Raw genomic sequence first — 18,678 nt, 5'->3', positions numbered from 1 at the left:
TAACTGTAGCTGTGGGTACAGAGACAAAGATCTTTGTGAATGGGTACAGAGACAAAGATCTTTGTGAATAGATCTTTGTGCTACATTATTGCCCAAAGGCACAAAGCAACAATTTTAGGAATTCTGACAATCAGAAAAATGATATTTTTCTGTACAAAAATTCATGAGTTTTTTTTTTGTTTTCATTATCTCCTTTAGTTTTTTTTTCTCCTTCCATCTTTATACAACTAACTCTCTTCACCTCTCTTTATTTACTAGGTCTCCTTATGTAACCCAAGTTGGTGTGCACCTAGTAATCCTACTGCCTTAGCCTAACCCATATATTGAACTATATGCTTACACTACCGAGCCTGGGCAAATCCAATTCTGTTACATTTACATGCAAAACTCAATAAAGGGGAATTAAATGAAACAGTAGATGCAAAACAATAAACTGCTTTGTTCCTGTTTAATGCCTGAAAATTTGAACAAAATCTTGAGTTAAAAATTAATATTAACTTACAAAAGTAGGACTTTTGGCATGTATATTAAAACTTGTATTTATCAAACATAAATTGAGTAGATAGCTATGTTTACCAGTTGGCAGACAACTGCTCAATTTCCTTTTGATTTCTAAAAATGATTCAAACAATTATATACATTAGACACACAATAAGTCTTATAAAATATTCTGGTGTTATAGGGCATTGTTGTGAATGGGAGTTGTGACATTTTTCACATCAGAGAAAAACTCACCTTGAGAGACATGAAGGGCATCAGGATGACCCAGACAATCTATTTCTCAGCCATGTGTTACTTACATACCCTATTGGCTAACAGTTACAAACTTCATTCATGTAAAGAGGAAAGTGTTTATGAAGGTAAGGTCATTTTGAATCTAAGACAAATTGCTCTGAGCATGTCCAACCTGAAAATATGCCTATATAATGAATATTAATAATATGTTAAACTGTGGTACTAAGTACATTAAAAAGGACAACTTCTCTACACCCTGGAGGGTACCATTCAGTTAAGTCTGACTCAATTTGTCTTTCCAGTTAATCTGCTCTTAATTATCTAGGCTGTAGGTATCTGCATGACTTTTGATTGTTTTACAGAAGTCAAGGAGGGGAATTTACAACTCTCAAATGAGAATCGGTTTACCTGTAAAATTGCAACCTCATTACGAAGCTGACTTTCTTGTTTTGTTGGAAATCTTAATTTGTCAATAATCTTAATAGCTACATCTCTTCCTGTTTTACGATGTTTACCTTCAAGATAAAAATGAGAAACATTAAAAAAATTAATTAATTAGCAAATGAACAGCTGTAGTTAGTGAAAAGTGTTGACCATATAAACTACCCTGAAATTATGTTCCGTCAGCACCTTTGATTCCCATTGTCCTCTGTTCTTGCATCCTGTTCTCCTGGTGCTCACTTGACCCTCCCAGATGGTATTCCTTCATCAGGGTATTCCCGTAGATTTATGGTCTCACTTTCTTGATCAACAGTGCTTGTGTCTTGATTCATACAGACTCTACCTCAACTCAGCAATTAGAGCAGCAGCTCCTGATAGATACAGTGAGAGCTTGGTGTAGCTCACTTCTCAGTCGCTGTGAAGACCATGCACCTCTGAGACCCTACCCTCATTGCCTTCCTCTACAGATCTACTCTTCTGGTTTTCATTCTTCCTTATGAAGCTCCACCCCTATTACCCACAGTCTTACTGAAAATTTTGTATTTAGAGTTTTTGGTAATTTAATGATAAAAGTAAATACTAAGTAAAAGTGTTAGACATGATTATTTTATAAAATAAAACTCATAAAAATAATTTGTTAATTATCAAACTAAGAAAAGCTATCATTTTCTATAGCAGGTAAGAATTCAAAATTAAATGTTACATATAGCTTGAAACATTTGACTGAATTGTCTAGGATCTAAGTAAAAAACATCAACCTTGACCTTGAAAAGCTAAAACATTTAGATGCTATGAATTGGGGAAATGTTAGAATTCAAGGGCTCCAGATCCGCTGACAAATAGTACCTGTAAGATTCTAATCCAAGATGAGGAGAGAAAATAGTACTGTTTTCTTTATAAGCTACAGCATCCATGTTTCAACAATATTTTCTCTAAATAAAAAAATCAAACTTCTCCAACACTGTGAGTAGGGTTTTTCTAACACATACCAAAACAAGTTTTTCAGGAATAAGAAACTCTTAAAATTTATGTGCTTTTAAAAAATGGCTATCTCAGAAGAAGCTTCTCTGAAGGTGACTCCCAGATACACAAATATGCGTCTTTGTGTATTTATTTTTCATTGGCAATATAATACTTTTATATACAGGTCCCTAAATGTTCAAGTTCATAAGAAAAACTTATTGAACCTACTCACCTCCATAAACAATTCCGAACTGTCCGGAACCCAGAACTTCATCAGGAAAAATTTGATAGACTGTGCTGATATCCTACAGGTATATACCCAGAGCCGAACAAAGATGGGGGGAGAACAAGCTTTAATCCTATTGCATTTTATAATTATAATTACTATTAGCTGATTTAATAGGAATATAAAATAATATCCCAAAGCTTATTTAACACTTCTAAATGTTGGATAAAATTTCAATGGCTATAATATTAAAATTATATTCATATAACATTTTGAAAACTATTCTGCTCCTAAGTACATTTTAATAGAATGTGGATCTAAAACCAATCAATGGAATTTACTATAAATATCTGAAAATGTATTCTTATTTCTGTACTAGTAATTTAGAAATTTCATTAACTATTCCACGGGCCCATCACATGTCTTTAACAATGCAGCTTCACCTTCAGGCCAGAACAGTGAGGCGACACCTGCTTATGTCTCATTTCTACAAGAACCTAAGCTACAGACAACCACTGCAGGAATCCCAGCTACTACATAAATAACCACACAGTATCACCACCTGAGAAACTATAATCACTGGATAGAGAGTGAGCTAATCTGGGTTTCACATGGCACCTCTTCGTAAGCATATTCATGGAAATGGTACAAAGCTTTTACATGTTATTTTCCTGGTACTGTGCATCCCAACACATTCTCCGCCTATTTCACTTCTACAAACTCTTGACTTTTGAAGGTCACTTTTCAGCCAGTGCACCCCACCAATTTCCTTCTCTTCTGTTAGCAAGCAACAATGAAGCTTGTGGACTGCGATCCCATGGAGCATTCAGAAGGTGAATTTAAAACTCTGGCAATGAAAATCATTATTCTGGTCGCTTTTTTCTGCAGCCAAGCTAACTAATGGACTCGTTAGAATTTCTTTGAAGATTCATTTCAAAATTTTCAGTGGGCAACTAGGATAAAGGACTCTGAGATCCCCCGGGAACTACCCAGAGAGGTCTAGAGGTCTAGAGCTTTCACCAGGGTCTTCTGTGTCTAAGCAAGGCCAGCAGAACACCCCAGTCTTGAGGCTTGCATCTCAGAAGGACCAGTTCAAGCATCCATCTAAGTGTCACTGATGTTACCTCCAGTAATTCCCCCGTGCCTTTGTTCAATTTAAACCTGGTCATCAATAACTCCAGGGACAAGAGCAGTACTGGACATAGAGTCATGGAGTCTGTTTTCTGATAAACAATCTCAGGTCACTGTAAGCAGAATGGTACACTGGTACAGAGAGCAAGCCGTTAATGCTGTTGGCCACAGCACTGAGGTAGGAAAAGGCATTATTCCATTTTGAGTACTGAGATGAAATCAAGCAAACACAAACTCCCGTAAAACATCTCACATGGTCTGTAACTTCTGAATTCTGAAAAGTCTGTCTTAGGTGGCACTGGTGACCACAGTTCCTAATTTAGAGGACATCTTTGAGATATAAATCGTGGCATGTATATGTGACGGAGAATGTTTTCAACCCCTTTCATCTATCAGTACACCTTGCTAGCAAGGAGGTAAGCAATGGTATGGTAAAAATATCTATAAATAAAAATTTTATATTATTAGTGTATCTATTTTACTGTGCAATTCTAACCATTAAATTTCAAGTGTCAAGAACAGACCGGAGGCTCTCCTAACTGTCACTACCAACCCGGCCTCCTTCCACAATGTTCTTGGTAAATCGCTTGTCGTATTTTGATCTAAAAACAAACAAACAAACAAAAAACAAAACAAAAAAGCCCCAAAACAAATACACACAAAACAAAAACAAAAAAACAAAAAAAATCCCCAGATAAATATGAAAATTTGTATCTCACACTACAATTGTCTGTTATGACAAACAGCCCTTGGTAATATATTATAGAATATAGAAAATCTATAAACAATGTACTGTTCATAAAATATCATGGAAGAAAATAAGCAGAAAATTAGATAAGTAAAAATCTATCAAGTGATCCTTTCTATTTTCCAGTAATCACATTCTAAGATTTATATTAATAGATATAGACTTACCACATTTTCCTGAATCTGGCAATTTGAAACGGAAATGCTCACAGAAATATCTTCTGGAAATGCATGTTTAAAAAGCAGACATAAAATAGTTAGAGTATATTTTAAAAAATATCCCAATGGGCTACAATTATTGTATTTACATTAATCACAGCATTTAGATTTTTCTACAAATTTTCTATTAAGATACATTAGTTCCCTTAACATTACAAACTCTATAATTTGTTATTAAATATGTATTTGTTGGGCTGGAGAGATGGCTCGGTGGTTAGGAGCAGTGACTACTCTTCTGAAGGTCCTGAGTTCAAATCCCAGGAACTGCATGATGGTTCACAACCACCTGTAATGAGATCCAATGCTCTCTTCTGGTGTTTCTGTAGACAACTACAGTGAACTTAACATATAATAAATAAATAAATATTTAAAAATATGTATTTGTCAGCATAGAGCTCATATTAAAAAAGAGTTTCAATTCTGGCTTTGCCATGCAGCAAGTCTGTTAGCTAACAGAAAACTAACTTTCTAGAATTTAACTGTTTCTGTTAGAATGTAGATAAATCATTAATGATTGGGGTTTTAGGAGTTAAGGTAGAGGTCTCTGATTAAGTGCTTAGTTTACATAAAATATATTTTTATAGTCAGAATAGGTTTATTTATCATATTAATATACTGGCTGAAGAGAAAAAGATAATTATGACAGATCAAATATATAATATTAAAACAGGTTTATCTGTGGGTTGCATGATTTATGATGCATTCAGATTATAATTTCATATAGATACTCCTCTATATTTTTTTAGATCTTCCTCAATATTTCATCTTGCTTATACTCTGGCTGAATCTATTTTATTAATACTCAGAAATTTCTTCCTGGGATAAAGTGATCAAGTAGCAATAATGGTCATATACTGTGGGTAGAAAAGGAGAAGGAGATTTGTGGCAAATATATATTTTTCATATTTGTGACATTCCAAGTGAACTCAAACCAACTGAATGGTTTCTCTTAGGAAGAATAGTCATGGGCACCTGTGGTCGTGTAGCATATAGGTTATACTTGACTTTATAAAAGCTCTAATATAAAATAAGTACAGACATTTAATAAATATTTTAGTAAGCACAGCAGCTTCTCTTCAGAGATTCCTTGTTCTGCCACGAACTGAAGCCAGCACAGGGAGACTCCCTTCAACCTCTCTTTGGGAAAAGCAGTGGGTCAGGAGCCTGAGCGAACGCCACGCCAGACAGAAGCCATTGGACTCACTGTGCGAGTTGGTTCCGGATCCGACCGAGGAGCCCTTGGGGATGACGGGCATGAGAGCGTGCTGGATGGCAACCTCCCACATCCGGGCCACATCTGTCCCGGTGCCGCTGGTGAGAACACTGTTGCTTGGTGGGGGGCTTGAAGGATTGACCACGTTTTCTCCCACATAATACACTACGTTTGCTGTAGTGATTTCAAAACAATGAGGATTCGCTCCAACAGGAGTCAGTGCTGAAGGTTTTGCTGGTTCCAGACATAAAATTTCTGATAAGGGAATTTCCTGTGGAAGACAAAGTATGGTGAATGTAGCTAACCAAAAGCATGTCAATAATTAAATAAAATCCATGCCGTGTAAGAAAGGAAGTTACGAACAGAATATACAGAAAATATTTTGTAATATATTACAACATGTACAAAATGTAATTTTTTTAATAAAAGGGGCCTTTTCATACTTTCTGAAAAATTTCCTCTCTTCATCCTTCCTTCCTCTCTTCCTTCTTCCTTCCTTCATACATTCCCTCCTTCCTTCCCTCCCTCCCCCTCTCTCTTTCTCCCTCTTTCTCTCTTTCTTTTTTGCTAACACTGGTCCTGTGGCAGATGGAAGACTCTAACAAAGCTCTGAAGCAAATTATAAGATCTTTAAAAATGTATTTGGGTATTCATGACTGTTTTGTATTTCAAGCGTTTCTTTACCTCAGATTCTATATATGCCAATATAATATAGTTATAGAGGAGTGCTCACTGAGAAAATCCACAGAAATTAGTTTACAAAGTAGTTTTGTTTTAAATAATGTGTACTTGCACCATTATTACCCATCTCTGAGACAGGATCTCTCACTGGACCCAGGCTTACTGATTGGCTCCAGAAATCTGCCTTTATCTGATGTGTCTACATTAGGGTTATAAGACATAGTTGACAATGACTGGGTCACCATCATCATCATCATCATCATCATCATCATCATCATCATCGTGTTCTAAGAATTTAAACTCAGATTCCAGATCCTCAGGCTTATGTGATAAAGTACTTTATTGAATGAACCATCCCTCCCAACCCCAAAATTACTTGTTGTTGTTTTTTTTTAATAGTCATTAAAGTATTGAAAACATGAGCTGACATACTGTACTGCAGGATGCATCAAGTAACCAGAGTAATAATTTCATTTTTTCAATTTAAAATTTAATAACCTTTTCTTTTGTGTCACAGCTGTATAATGGGGACCATGGAGTATCACAGGAACTATGCTAGATACCTCTTGTATATTACTTAATGTAAAAAGACAGACCATTGCTGACAAATAAAGGGATGTGATCCTCATAAATGCAGAGGAGTGTATCTACCTGCTAACCTCCAGTGGCGGCTAACTGAGGATGTCAGAATTTACTCTTAGTCACTGGTTGTAACCACTGACTCTCTAGTGAAACCAAACAACTCTGCCCAGTGGCTTCATTTAGCTTCCCCTCCATTTCCTTCTCCACCATTTTGCTCCTCACCATACCCCAGGCCAGAAGCACTTTGTTGGCAATCATGAGATGACATAAGAATCAAGATGTCACATCTGAATTCCTGAAAAACTGCATACCGCCAATTAGAAGGTCTCTCTCTGGAGCCCAGGAATGGTCACACTGTTGGATGTGGACCAGCTTCCTGCATACCTTAGGAACACTGTGAGGCAAAACCGGAAGACGCCAGCTCACCTTATAGTACCGGCTCCCGGTGTCATTTTGGAAGAGTGTAATGCACTTGCTGTCCAGTCTCCAGTAATGCCTTTTCCGCTGAAATGGAAGTTACAAAACTTTAAAAACCCGTGCACTTTATAAAAACAAGTGAAATTTCTCTGATAGACCATGGATTCAATGGTGAAAAGTTAAAGGACATTAGACCAAAATGACTCACATTTTAACCCAAGAAGCTATTTAATGAGCACAATGTGACATGTCTCCATACCTACTTTTAAGACTGTGAATTATAACAGAGACACTGGATTAGCATCCTGGGAAGTACCAGGTTTGCCATTCATATGCATAAAATGAATACCAAAATACTCCCATTTTTAACATTTATTTGCTTAAGAAGCTAAAGGAGATTTTGTAGTGTACAGAAAAAAGCAGGGCTTAGCAACAGGTAGTTTGTAGAGTAGCAGGAGTGGGTGTGTTTATCTTTTAGAACATGACAGACCCTGAGGACTCAGTTAGGCATTTTCACTTCTACTCGCCATAGAACACCAAAAGCAGCCTTGCTAAATACATTTCCTTAGATGGAAGGTTTAACCTCATGGTTGCAAGTTTAGACAAATGCACTTGAGGCTTCCATCCTCTTCAGCTGCTGTGACTTAGGCTCCTAGGCTCTTAGGCTCAGCACTGTGACTTAGGGACTGGGTTTTTGTTCTCCCAGTGCAGCCCCTTGCCAGGGATGCATGCATTAGCACCCTTTCAGGAACAAAGACTCAGCATTATTTTTGGTGTCTCTCACAACCACTCTTTGACCAAACAAACATTAAATATACCTTAAATATTTTCCAACTGGTCCAAAAAGAATGTTATAGTGTTCACTTGAGTCCTGAACTAAATTTTCTCTCCCATAAGAAGGTGTAAGTTATAAATGATCAATTAAGGGCACAAATGTCTCTTTATCTAAAGACATGGTAGAAATCCTAGTTTGGAGGGTAGAGATAGAAAAAGAAGAGTGAAAAGTTCTCACGGAATGTCCATTAGTTAAACTCGGAACCACGCCTCAAGGATGCACTCTTTTAGCCAAATACACAATTTTATTATTCAGCTATTCGGGTTCTACTGGTAAGGAGGGGAAGACACTACAAGACTGTCACACACCAACATGGCTAAACTTTTAAACAATAGCAGTCATCAATCAGTGTTCTCTCTCACTTCCCAAAAGGCACAGTGTCTTTTAAACCTCTGGGCCACAGAGGGACAAACTAAAACCATGCAGTACGTCTTTCTTGGCTGTCCTTGAAATGATGTAGACATTCCAGTTGTCTGCAGATTTTTTTTTTGTACTGGAATCGCTTTGAACAATTTATTCTAACTGCGATAGTTATTCACCTATATAAAACGTCCAGATAGTATGTGCTCTACTGACTTTATGCCTCTGCTGGGAGGTCTGCTCCCAACTCTCACATCCCAGTCGCCTGAGGCATCAGATTCCTCGGGAGCACTCTGTCTCCTTACCAGTGTGTCCTTGCTGGTGTAGTGGACCATCCACCCTTCCTTCATCACCGTGCTGCTCCTCCGTTTGGTGTGTTTGACAGACTGCACGACCCTCATGAGCGGAATATTGTTGCTCGTGGAAGGGCTTGAAAAGTCAAAATATGTTAGCAGGGAAATATTTTCACATTCAGATCTTCTTCCCACGAATAAAAGCTCATTTAAACTATTTCAAAGCACAAGTCAAAAAAAAATGCTTGTCTCATTTTCAGTGAAATGTACTGTCAGAGGCTGATGGCTTAGAAAGCAAGTTTCTTGGGGGAGTGACAGGTACTTCAGATGTTCACTTTAAAACTCCCGAGGCAGAGTCGGATACAGAGAGATTCTCCCATTGATCTTGATGGCATTCAAAGTTTTAGGAAAACAGCAGGGTTTACTGCCAGTGTTTGGAAGCCACAGTATTCAAAATCACAGGGGAAAGTTTGTTATATGCAACAGACATGGCAATAATAATTTATAGATAATGTATTTCTATACAAACTTGTCTGATAAAACAAAACAAACTAGAACTTCCCAGATGAGTTTATTCCTAGCGTTTTCCATATCTATATTCATGGGCTTACTCTCATTTTTCAGCATTTTTCTCTTGTAAGTGACACTCTTGGTACCCTTTTCCTCTCTTGCCTCCTCATCCTTCCCTCTGCTTCCCACAAATCCTCAGGCACAAAAGAACTGTATGCTCTTCAAACTCATAAAACTGATAATTTTCCCTACTAAAAGAATGTGTATTACACCAGTAAATGGAAGACATGCAACATATCTTTGCATGATCATGGCTAATCTCAAAGTGTTAATGAATTTGACATTTGTAATATGGACAGAAGATTGTCAATATGGTTTGCAATGTCAATTAGTGACAGTGAGAAACTTTTTCTGTAAGGGTTCAGGTCGACAGGATCCTGGGTTTTGTAGTATTCACCATTTAACCATTGTAGTGTGGAAGCAGTCACAGAAGGCATGAACAGGCATGGCTGCAATAAGATCCAATCACAAAGCAGGAAGCAGCTCCATTTGACCTGGTGGCCATGCTGGACTGACTACTAATATGAAAAGCGAAGATCACTGAGGGCTAAAATAATAAATGTGGATAATAGGTAGAAAATGACCTAAAATGAAGTGAAGAACAATGAGGTGCATTGACTGTGATGTGTATAATAGGGGTCAGTTTTAAAGTAAATGATTTCTGCTGAGGCTGACCCTTGAATATTACATTTCCACACAATGAAGTCTCAGTTAATATTAACTATTAACTTAATAGTGATGACAGCAAATATGTGTATCCTTCTAGCACAAAGAAAATGGGTCAACAGAGAAATACTACCAGGTCTGAAACAAGCTCTTCTCCCAGGGCAAGCAAGCCTCCTCATTCCACAGGTTTTCCTATGCAGTGCATAGCTTTTCATGTTTCTTTTATGGACTGACACACCTAAGAGCTTGAGTCCTATAGGGCTTCTGACCTGATGGTTCTGTTGGAGTCCTCCTGGTCTGCATCTAGATCTTGCATCTCTGCACCATCATTCTGGGCCTCCGCCAAAGCCATCTCAGTATCCTGGACCATGGCCTCGTCCATGTCGTCCATGAGCCCACTGTTCCTCTCGCTGTCATTGTCGTCACTGCCTTCTTCCATGACAACATCAGATTCTGCCCCAGGGCTAAGCAATTCTGGAAAATTGTTGGACCCAACAAGGTAAGTCTGGATGCTTGGAGCTAGGGCTTTAGGGAAAGGCAATCCTAACAAATCAAGTAGAAGTCACTTCTTGCCCCCACATACCAACTGAATCAAAGTACGTGAAGATATGAAACAGTAAACACACAATTTCACAGCCCAATGCTTATTTCGTATTCTCCAAGGCAAATACACACTAAAAATGAAGAAACTATAAAATGAATCCCAGGAAAACGGTTCAGGGAGGCCCTGTCAAGACATGTGAATTGAAAACTAAACTATTTCATGGCACAGGCCTCTTACAGAAAGAAAGACATGTGGGTAGGTGTGGGCTTCACATGAAAAAGGGGTCACCTATAACTACTATTGCAGCTAACTTTTAAATCATATATCTCCTCATGTCCTCATGAGATCTAGTTTTAAAATACCTCAAGTATTTTGCTCATTTTAAAATAAGAAAAACAGATCAATCAGAGACTGTGAGCCTCTATGTCTAGGAAGTTCCCATTTTACCACATTGCACTGACTACATGGGAAAATGCAATCTTCAAGTTATCAACATCACAAACTTCTCCATGTCCCCTGGGTTCTAGTTATCAAGTCCAATTGACATTCCCTGGAATTGAAAAAGAGTCAATATCACAAGCTTCAGAAAGTGGGAAAATCTCCAAGCTTTCAATTTTCTCACTTAACTTTGGACCTCTATGCTGGAAATCTGTATGCATAAGAATGTTTTCCTAGAAAGTGCCTCATCCTGTTTTTTGCCCCCTTCTATGTCTATTTCTTTGCACACATATACAATAATGTATTCTTCAGCTTCAAATATCTGTTTATCTCCTTGAATTTCTATAACCAGAGGATCCAGAAGTCCCTTGGCGTGAAGATTGAACCTAAACAGTTCTCAGTCTATGGAGAAAGAGAGCCTGGGTCCTAAGTCACAGATGAAGGTGAATGCCCAAAGGATATTATATCGGAGGAAGGGGTGTACCAATGCTAATTCATGTTGTTGAATTGTTCTAAAGAAAATATTCCAAATACAGGAAGAAACACTTCCTGCTGGTTGGCCAAACTAAGATCTTCATGTTTTGGAGTCAAGGTCACACCTGTGTATACCCTGGAAGCAGTAACCTGCCGAGACTAGTCCTCTCTGGCTGTGTGCCTCTAGATCTGTCTGTGATCTAGCCCTTTATCAACGGGTAGAGACAGAAGTTAACTTATGCCTCAGTGTTTCCTGTGTGCAGGGCAGAGAAATTTTAGGGGAACACTAGTTTGTAAGTATTCCAAGAGGGAATTTCTGAACAAACTAGGCTTAGGAAATGTAATAAAGAGAGCAGGCAATACAAGTCTTCAATAAGAATTGTATACTATGTGAAGCTGTATTATTATTATTATTATTATTATTATTGTTGTTGTTGTTGTTATCATTATTATTATTATCAAAAACCCAATTATCTGGAGTGAGCTGCTATTTATTTGGAGCTGAGTTTCAAATTTCTCAACTGAAATATAAAAGAAAAAAAACAAAAATGTGGTATATTTATACAATGGAGTACTATTCAGCCATTAGAAACAATGAATTCATGAAATTCTTAGACAAATGGATGGAGCTGGAGAACATCATACTAAGTGAGGTAACCCAGTCTCAAAAGATCAATCATGGTATGCACTCACTGATAAGTGGATATTAGCCTAGAAACTTTGAATACCCAGGACATAATCCACAAATTAAAGGATGTCCAAAAAGAATGGAGGAGTGGGCCCTGGTTCTGGAAAGACTCAGTGCAAGAGTATAGGGGAATTCCAGAACAGGGAAAAGGGAAGGGGTGGATGGAAGAACAGGGGGACGGAAGAGGGTTTATGGGACTTGCGGGGAGTGGGGACCCAGAAAAGGGGAAATCATTTGCAATGTAAGTAAAAATAAAAAAAAGAAAAAAACCCTGATAAGTCATAACTACCACCTTCTGTGATTGGCATGCAACACAAAATATGGCTATGAATTATCCCCTACCTCCATTGATGGTCACTTCACCCAAGCAGTTGTTTGGTACTTTTGGTGCACAGCGTTTGTGACAGTTGAATCTGCAGTCTAATCATGATGATTTTAACATGAAACAAAAAGCATAAATTCATTAGAGAAAATGTAGCAACATGAAAATACAGCAACTTCGTTTCATTTAAGGATTAGCATGGCAGGTGGCAAGTATCTGGTCGCAAGTGGCCCTCACCTTTGCATTGCAAGCCTTGTCGGAAGAGACCCTTGAGTAGCTTCTTGCAGAACTGGCAGACTGTGGGCCGTGTGTAGGAGTGGATGACAAAGGTGTGTGGCACCTTCACCTTAGACATTAGGAGCTTGTCAAGCTGAATCGGCCGTCCAACGTACGACTGGGAATTTGACCTCTTCTCACGACTGATAAATGACTCCGATGGAGACTTTTGCTGTTTTGAGAAACCATAAAGGGTGATAAGCTGTCATACACTTGAACTTGATTTAATTCTATTTTTAAGTTTCATGTTTTTTTTTTCTGCTGAATTCAGTGATTTGATCACCAATACAAGGCAATCTGAGAGTAGATTTCCATTGATTAATGTAGTTAACTCCCACTTCTCTCATGTTTGAGTTACTCTGTCTAATCAGAACCATGAGACTGGAGACCTAAATATATGAACCTGATTTCTAGGACTTTGAAACCATTTCTCTTCTTTTCTTTTTCTCTTTACTTTAAAGTGTTAATTACAATTACTTTTAACATAGAAATACAAAACTGAAAGAAAACAAAAAATGTTCCTTAAGCCCACTTCTTTCTTCCTATGGGAATTTTCTACATCACCATATTCACATGGATAGAGGTGCCATTGCTTCACAGAGGAAGAGAGAAATTCAATCTTTAGGCAGTACTCGCTCTGAAAGACACTTTCAGTTTCTTTGGGTTTCCTTGAGGGAAAAAATTAATGTGATTTTAAATAATTTCTCTTTAAATAATTATATCAAAAGGGAAAGGGCTAAAGTGAGGTAACCCTTTTTAGAATTAAGAATTATAGCAACTAATGGGCTTCATGAGGAACATAAAGACGGGTATTTGGGGTAATAATAACACGGCCATGCTGTACTGTCTATCATCTGGGAACTATTTAATAAACCTAGTACATAGATTTTAAAACTGCATTAACTGAAATGAAATATTACTTCAATGCCTTTGAACAATTTCATAACTATGTACTTGGGAATATTTGAATACATTTATTTGGAATAAAAGATGAACAGAATTACATGTTAGTAGCCATTGTAATTGTATAGCTAATTAGTTAAACTTCTACCTTACATGAATAAGTGTTAACTGCCTTAAAAGACAATCCTGGTTATGAGAAGTTCAAACCCCAACACTCACACACTTTAAATAATTCTTTCATGTTAAATGCTAACAAAGACTGGAGACAAAATATTGTACTTATTTGCTGTAAGAATCCTGTCTTTTTATCTTGCCATGCTAATTTGAAAATTGGAACAACTATCAACAAGTTAAAAATTAAATCCCACTTGCATAAAATATCCATCCATTTTAGTCTCTAGCTAACTAAAATCCAATGCCCCTTATTCCTCAGTGGGGAAATGAATGTGTAGACACACCACCAGCTGCAGCAAAATGAAATGTGCCATTCTGCTTGGAATGTTATGTCTCTGCCCATATTCATAATTAAAATTCAATGATAGGAATATAAACACATCCTGATGGTGTAGAAAGGGCCTTGCATTCTAGGCTATCTCTGCCCCACTGACCGATAGAATCTCTATCAAGGACCCAGTGTGGCCACACTCAGCTGGGACTCAGCTGGGACTTTTGTCCTCCTTCCTTTCTTAGTTCTCATCTGATCAGACTTCCACTGAGTCTTGCTGGAGTTTGTATGCTTAAGGACCCCCTCCTAGAGTACCCTAACCCCCTAGGGTCTCCTGATGCAGACCCTGAGTCCCACTTACTCCTCCTGGTAGCCCCATTCAGTCTTTCTGTCTGGCCCATCGCCTCTCTTCTGTGAGTACCCACATGCAGAGTGGCCCTCTGCTAGAAACCACACAGCTGCCACACATGACTATGACTTGGAAAGCCAACAGCCACCACCCTTGATTAGGACACATTGTGGGCAAAAGCAACAAAGAATGGAGGATCCATCCAACAAAGACAAGATATTTACACAAAAATTTCCAACATTGTATATCCAGACTCTTAAACACTAGTAAAAAACACAAACACATAAATAACCATGACAAATGCTTCTTCTAGAAGCCAGCAAGCAACCCGGGTGGCTGAGGCCCGAGGAAAGCAATTTAGCTGAAGCACAAGACAAGGACTTCAAAATAGTCATTAGGAATGTGTTCAAGGACCTTAAAGAGGATATGAGTGAATGATAAAGACTGCACGAACACAAACAGTTGAAATAAAATAATGAAAATAATTCAAGACATGAAAGTAGAAAACGCAAACTGAAATAAATTGGGAAATGAAACACAGGATATCAAAGTAAACCTCAGAGATAAGCCTCACCCACAAAGTATAAGACATGGAAGAACGAATTTTAGATCTTGAGGAACAGGTAGAAGAAATTCTCAGTCAAAAAAAAAATTAAACATTAAAAAAAAGACCATAGGACTATTACATCCAGAAAATGTAGGATACTACAAAAAGACCAAATCTATGACATATAGGGATACAGAAGAAACTTTTAAGAAAATAATAGAAGAAATTTCTCTAATTTAAGGAAAGAGATTCCATCAAGGTACAATAGGCACTCAGATGAACAAATGTACAGGCCAAGGAAAGAAAACTCCACAATATAGAGCAATCAAAACACTAAATGTACAGAAGAAACCAAGCACATTAAAAGCTGCAAGGGAAAAACATCAGGTCACATATAAATGCAAGCTCATTAGAAGAAATGCCTGGCTTCTGAGTAGACATGAAATCCCCCCCAAAATCCTGGACAAACATATTACAACTTCTAAGAGACCATAGACACCAGCCCAGGCTACTAGAAACACTAAAACTATCAATCACAATTGACAAAGCGAGGAAAATATCTCATGACAAAAGAATCTGAAGCAATTTCTGTCCATCAATCTATCTCTACAGAAAGCACCAGAAGTAAAACCTCAGTCTGAATTTAAGGCTAACTACACCAGGAGAACAGGACACAAGAGGGTAAATAATGCCAGAACAGTTACTGAAAAGGGGACAGGGGTCTCCCATACAATAATAACAAAATAACAGGAATCAGGAAACACTTCCCATGACTATTCTCAATAAAAAGGGCCTTAATTCCTCCAATAAAAAGACATGGACTAACAGATTGACTTATAAAACAAGATTAATCTTTCTGGGGGAGCAACAAAACATCCCTTACCAAAAGGATAGTAATCACTTCAGAGTGAAAAGAGAGAAGCCATGAATGGACCCAAGAAGGAGGTAGGCGTAGTTATTTTAATACCTAATAAAAAATATCAATACAAAACTAATCAGAAGATATAGGAAATGCTACTAGACTGTCACTAAAAATGAAGCAGACTAAGAGGGCATTACATTTCTAAGCATTTAGGTATCAAACAAAAGATCACCCAAGTTCATAAAAGAAAAATTACTACAGCTAAAAATTAAATATTGATAACCACATAGTGATAGTGGGTAACGTTAATATCCAACTTTTACCAATAGAGTTTCATCCAAACAAAAACTAAACACAGAAACAATGGAGTTTTATCATAAGTCACATGTGCCTAACAGTCATCTGCACAGACACTAAAGAATATACTTTCTTCTCAGCAGCTCAAGAGACATTCTCCCAAATTGACCACATACTAAGACACAAACAACTCTTCACACACACACACACACACACACACACACACACACACACACACACACAGAGAGAGAGGGAGAGGGAGAGAAGGAAAGAGAGAGAACACAAAATGTACTTAATCTGACAACAATAGTTTGAAGCAGGATATCAAGAAATAGAACAGGAAGCTGAATAACTCACTACTGAATCAAAATTGGGTCAAGAAAAATCAAGGGAATGAAAAACTTTTTAAAATTAAATCAAAATGAAAATACAGCATACCAAAATCTATGACAAAATGAAAGTAGTTCTAAAAGGCACTGTTGGAGCATTCAATGCTTACACTTAAAAAGAAAGATAAAAGAAATCTCTTATTAGTCACTTAACAACACACCTGAAACTCCTAAAAACAAGAAGAAATTATATTTTAAAAGAGTAGAGAGGAAAAAATAATTTTAAAGAGCAGAGAGAAAATTCTATATTATTAAAATTAGAGGCCAAAAGGGAAACATTGCAATAAAAATCTGAGGAAACTCAGAGTCATGAGGACATACTTTAAAAATCTATATTCTACTAAACTGAAAAACCTAACAGAAATGCATTAATTTCTTCATATACACAGCTTACCAAAGTTAAATAAAGATGAAGTATAGAATGTAAACAGACCTATAACCACTAGTAAAATAGAGACAGCTATTAAAAATCAAAAAGATGTGGCCCACAGTTTGGTGGACTTAGCTCAAAAAGAATATTAAAAATGCACTATATGAAAAAAAATTAAAGCAAAATCAAAACATAAAACAATAAAGGTTAACTACTCTGCAAATTCTTTGTACAGGCTTTTATGACGCTAATAAAGATAGGCCAACAACTTATGAAATAAGAATCACAAATATATTAAGGCAATGTCTTGAATACTATTGAAGAATAATTAATTCTGCAGTATTAGATCCCTGTTCAGCATGTTTAGTGACTGTAGTCACTGGGCAAGTTTCATGACTCCAATATAATAACAGTAATATTTTTTGCATAGTTGGAGAGTTAAAGAACAGATTAAGAGATTAGCTAATGTCCTTACATTCTTAGCAGACCTTAAATGTTCTCAAATTTGGAAAATTCTATAAAATTCTGACCAATCACACTCTGTTTACTATCCTTAATTTAGGATTTCTAATTCTGAGTTGTGTTTTGACACAAAGTTATCCCAATAGCAAAGGTTCTCCTCACAGGAAAGAACAAGAAGGAATCTGAAAAACAGGTGTGCCCAACTCACCCACATCGATTTTATCCTCATAACTGCAGGAACATGGATTGTTCTTAAGAAATCCTACAATTTATTACTTTGAAAACAGACTCACTTAAAATTTTTGAATGAAAAACTATACATTTTGAGAACAGAGACAGGCTGCCGCTCTGGCCCAAAGACTGTTCTGCAGTGGTGGGATCACAGGGCCACGTGGCACAACAGGGCAGGAGCAGCCAAGCCACAGACGTTACTGTCAGAGCCCCACCTTATAGTTGTAAGAAAGTGGATAGTCATGTCACCTGAAATTTTAAAATCAAGATGCATCTATTCTTATCTTTTTTCAGTCACAAATATAATTAACAATATGCAATAGGGTCTATATTTCTAAATGAAAAAGCAAGTTTCAGAGTCTTGAAATAGAATGCATATACATGATGCCTGATGTAGAAATTGATATAATGATGGTAGGGGTTTTGCCTTTTCAATTTTATCAGATGACTGGTACCTTAGGAAAAAAAAGAATAGAGCATTTTTCTGAAAGTTGGTTTACAGTGCTTTATTCTGTTTTTGGAACCATATATACATAGACTGTGAGCTGTCAGAAGGAAATTATGAGTCCATTAAAAAAAGAAGACAGGGTTACTACCAGTTGATGTCCTAAGAGCTCATACAGCCTTGGTCTACTTTTCAATTGCAGAAGGAGGGCTTTACTAATGTAAACTACACAACAGAAACAGATCAAAACTTGGGAGCTCGTGGAGCAAGGCACACACACTTTGTGGATCTCAGATTTCCCAGCAGTAATTCCTGTTCAAAACATTGATGATCACAGGAACAGATCCCTGAAATCAAAACTTTAAACAAGGTATGGTTGCTTAAGGCATATAAAATATTCCTCCATTACAAATCTGAGGTGGTGGGATTGCCAAGTTCCAGGTTTGGGCTAACTGGTAAGATTCTATTTTAACAAAAACAAACAAACAAAGGAAAACCTGAAAAATTTCAAAAGTTGTGACATTTGCTAATTTTAAGGTCCTTGAGGTAGCTTCTAT

General features: G+C 37.2%; 1 protein-coding gene across 3 annotated transcripts in view; it reads right to left on the bottom strand.

Annotated features, from left to right (window-relative positions):
- Prkd1 (protein kinase D1) overlaps nt 1-18,678 on the bottom strand; it is a 316,195-nt gene that overhangs the window by 50,296 nt on the left and 247,221 nt on the right. For 2 of the 3 annotated variants that reach the window (XM_052185895.1, XM_052185898.1), the window contains 9 exons: nt 12,783-12,993; nt 12,566-12,643; nt 10,349-10,553; nt 8,856-8,979; nt 7,365-7,442; nt 5,667-5,946; nt 4,412-4,464; nt 2,372-2,444; nt 1,144-1,250 (listed from right to left, as the gene is read on the bottom strand). In XM_052185895.1, coding sequence (XP_052041855.1) covers nt 1,144-1,250; nt 2,372-2,444; nt 4,412-4,464; nt 5,667-5,946; nt 7,365-7,442; nt 8,856-8,979; nt 10,349-10,553; nt 12,566-12,643; nt 12,783-12,993 — 1,209 coding nt within the window. The remainder of the gene's footprint in view (nt 1-1,143; nt 1,251-2,371; nt 2,445-4,411; nt 4,465-5,666; nt 5,947-7,364; nt 7,443-8,855; nt 8,980-10,348; nt 10,554-12,565; nt 12,644-12,782; nt 12,994-18,678) is intronic. The other variant, XM_052185897.1, reaches the window with a different exon arrangement.

The sequence above is a fragment of the Apodemus sylvaticus genome, chromosome 6 (assembly GCF_947179515.1).
Source record: "Apodemus sylvaticus chromosome 6, mApoSyl1.1, whole genome shotgun sequence".
Lineage (NCBI taxonomy): Eukaryota > Metazoa > Chordata > Mammalia > Rodentia > Muridae > Apodemus > Apodemus sylvaticus.
The sequence above is the reverse complement of the archived record's forward strand: the minus strand, read 5'-3'. Positions and strand labels throughout refer to the sequence as shown.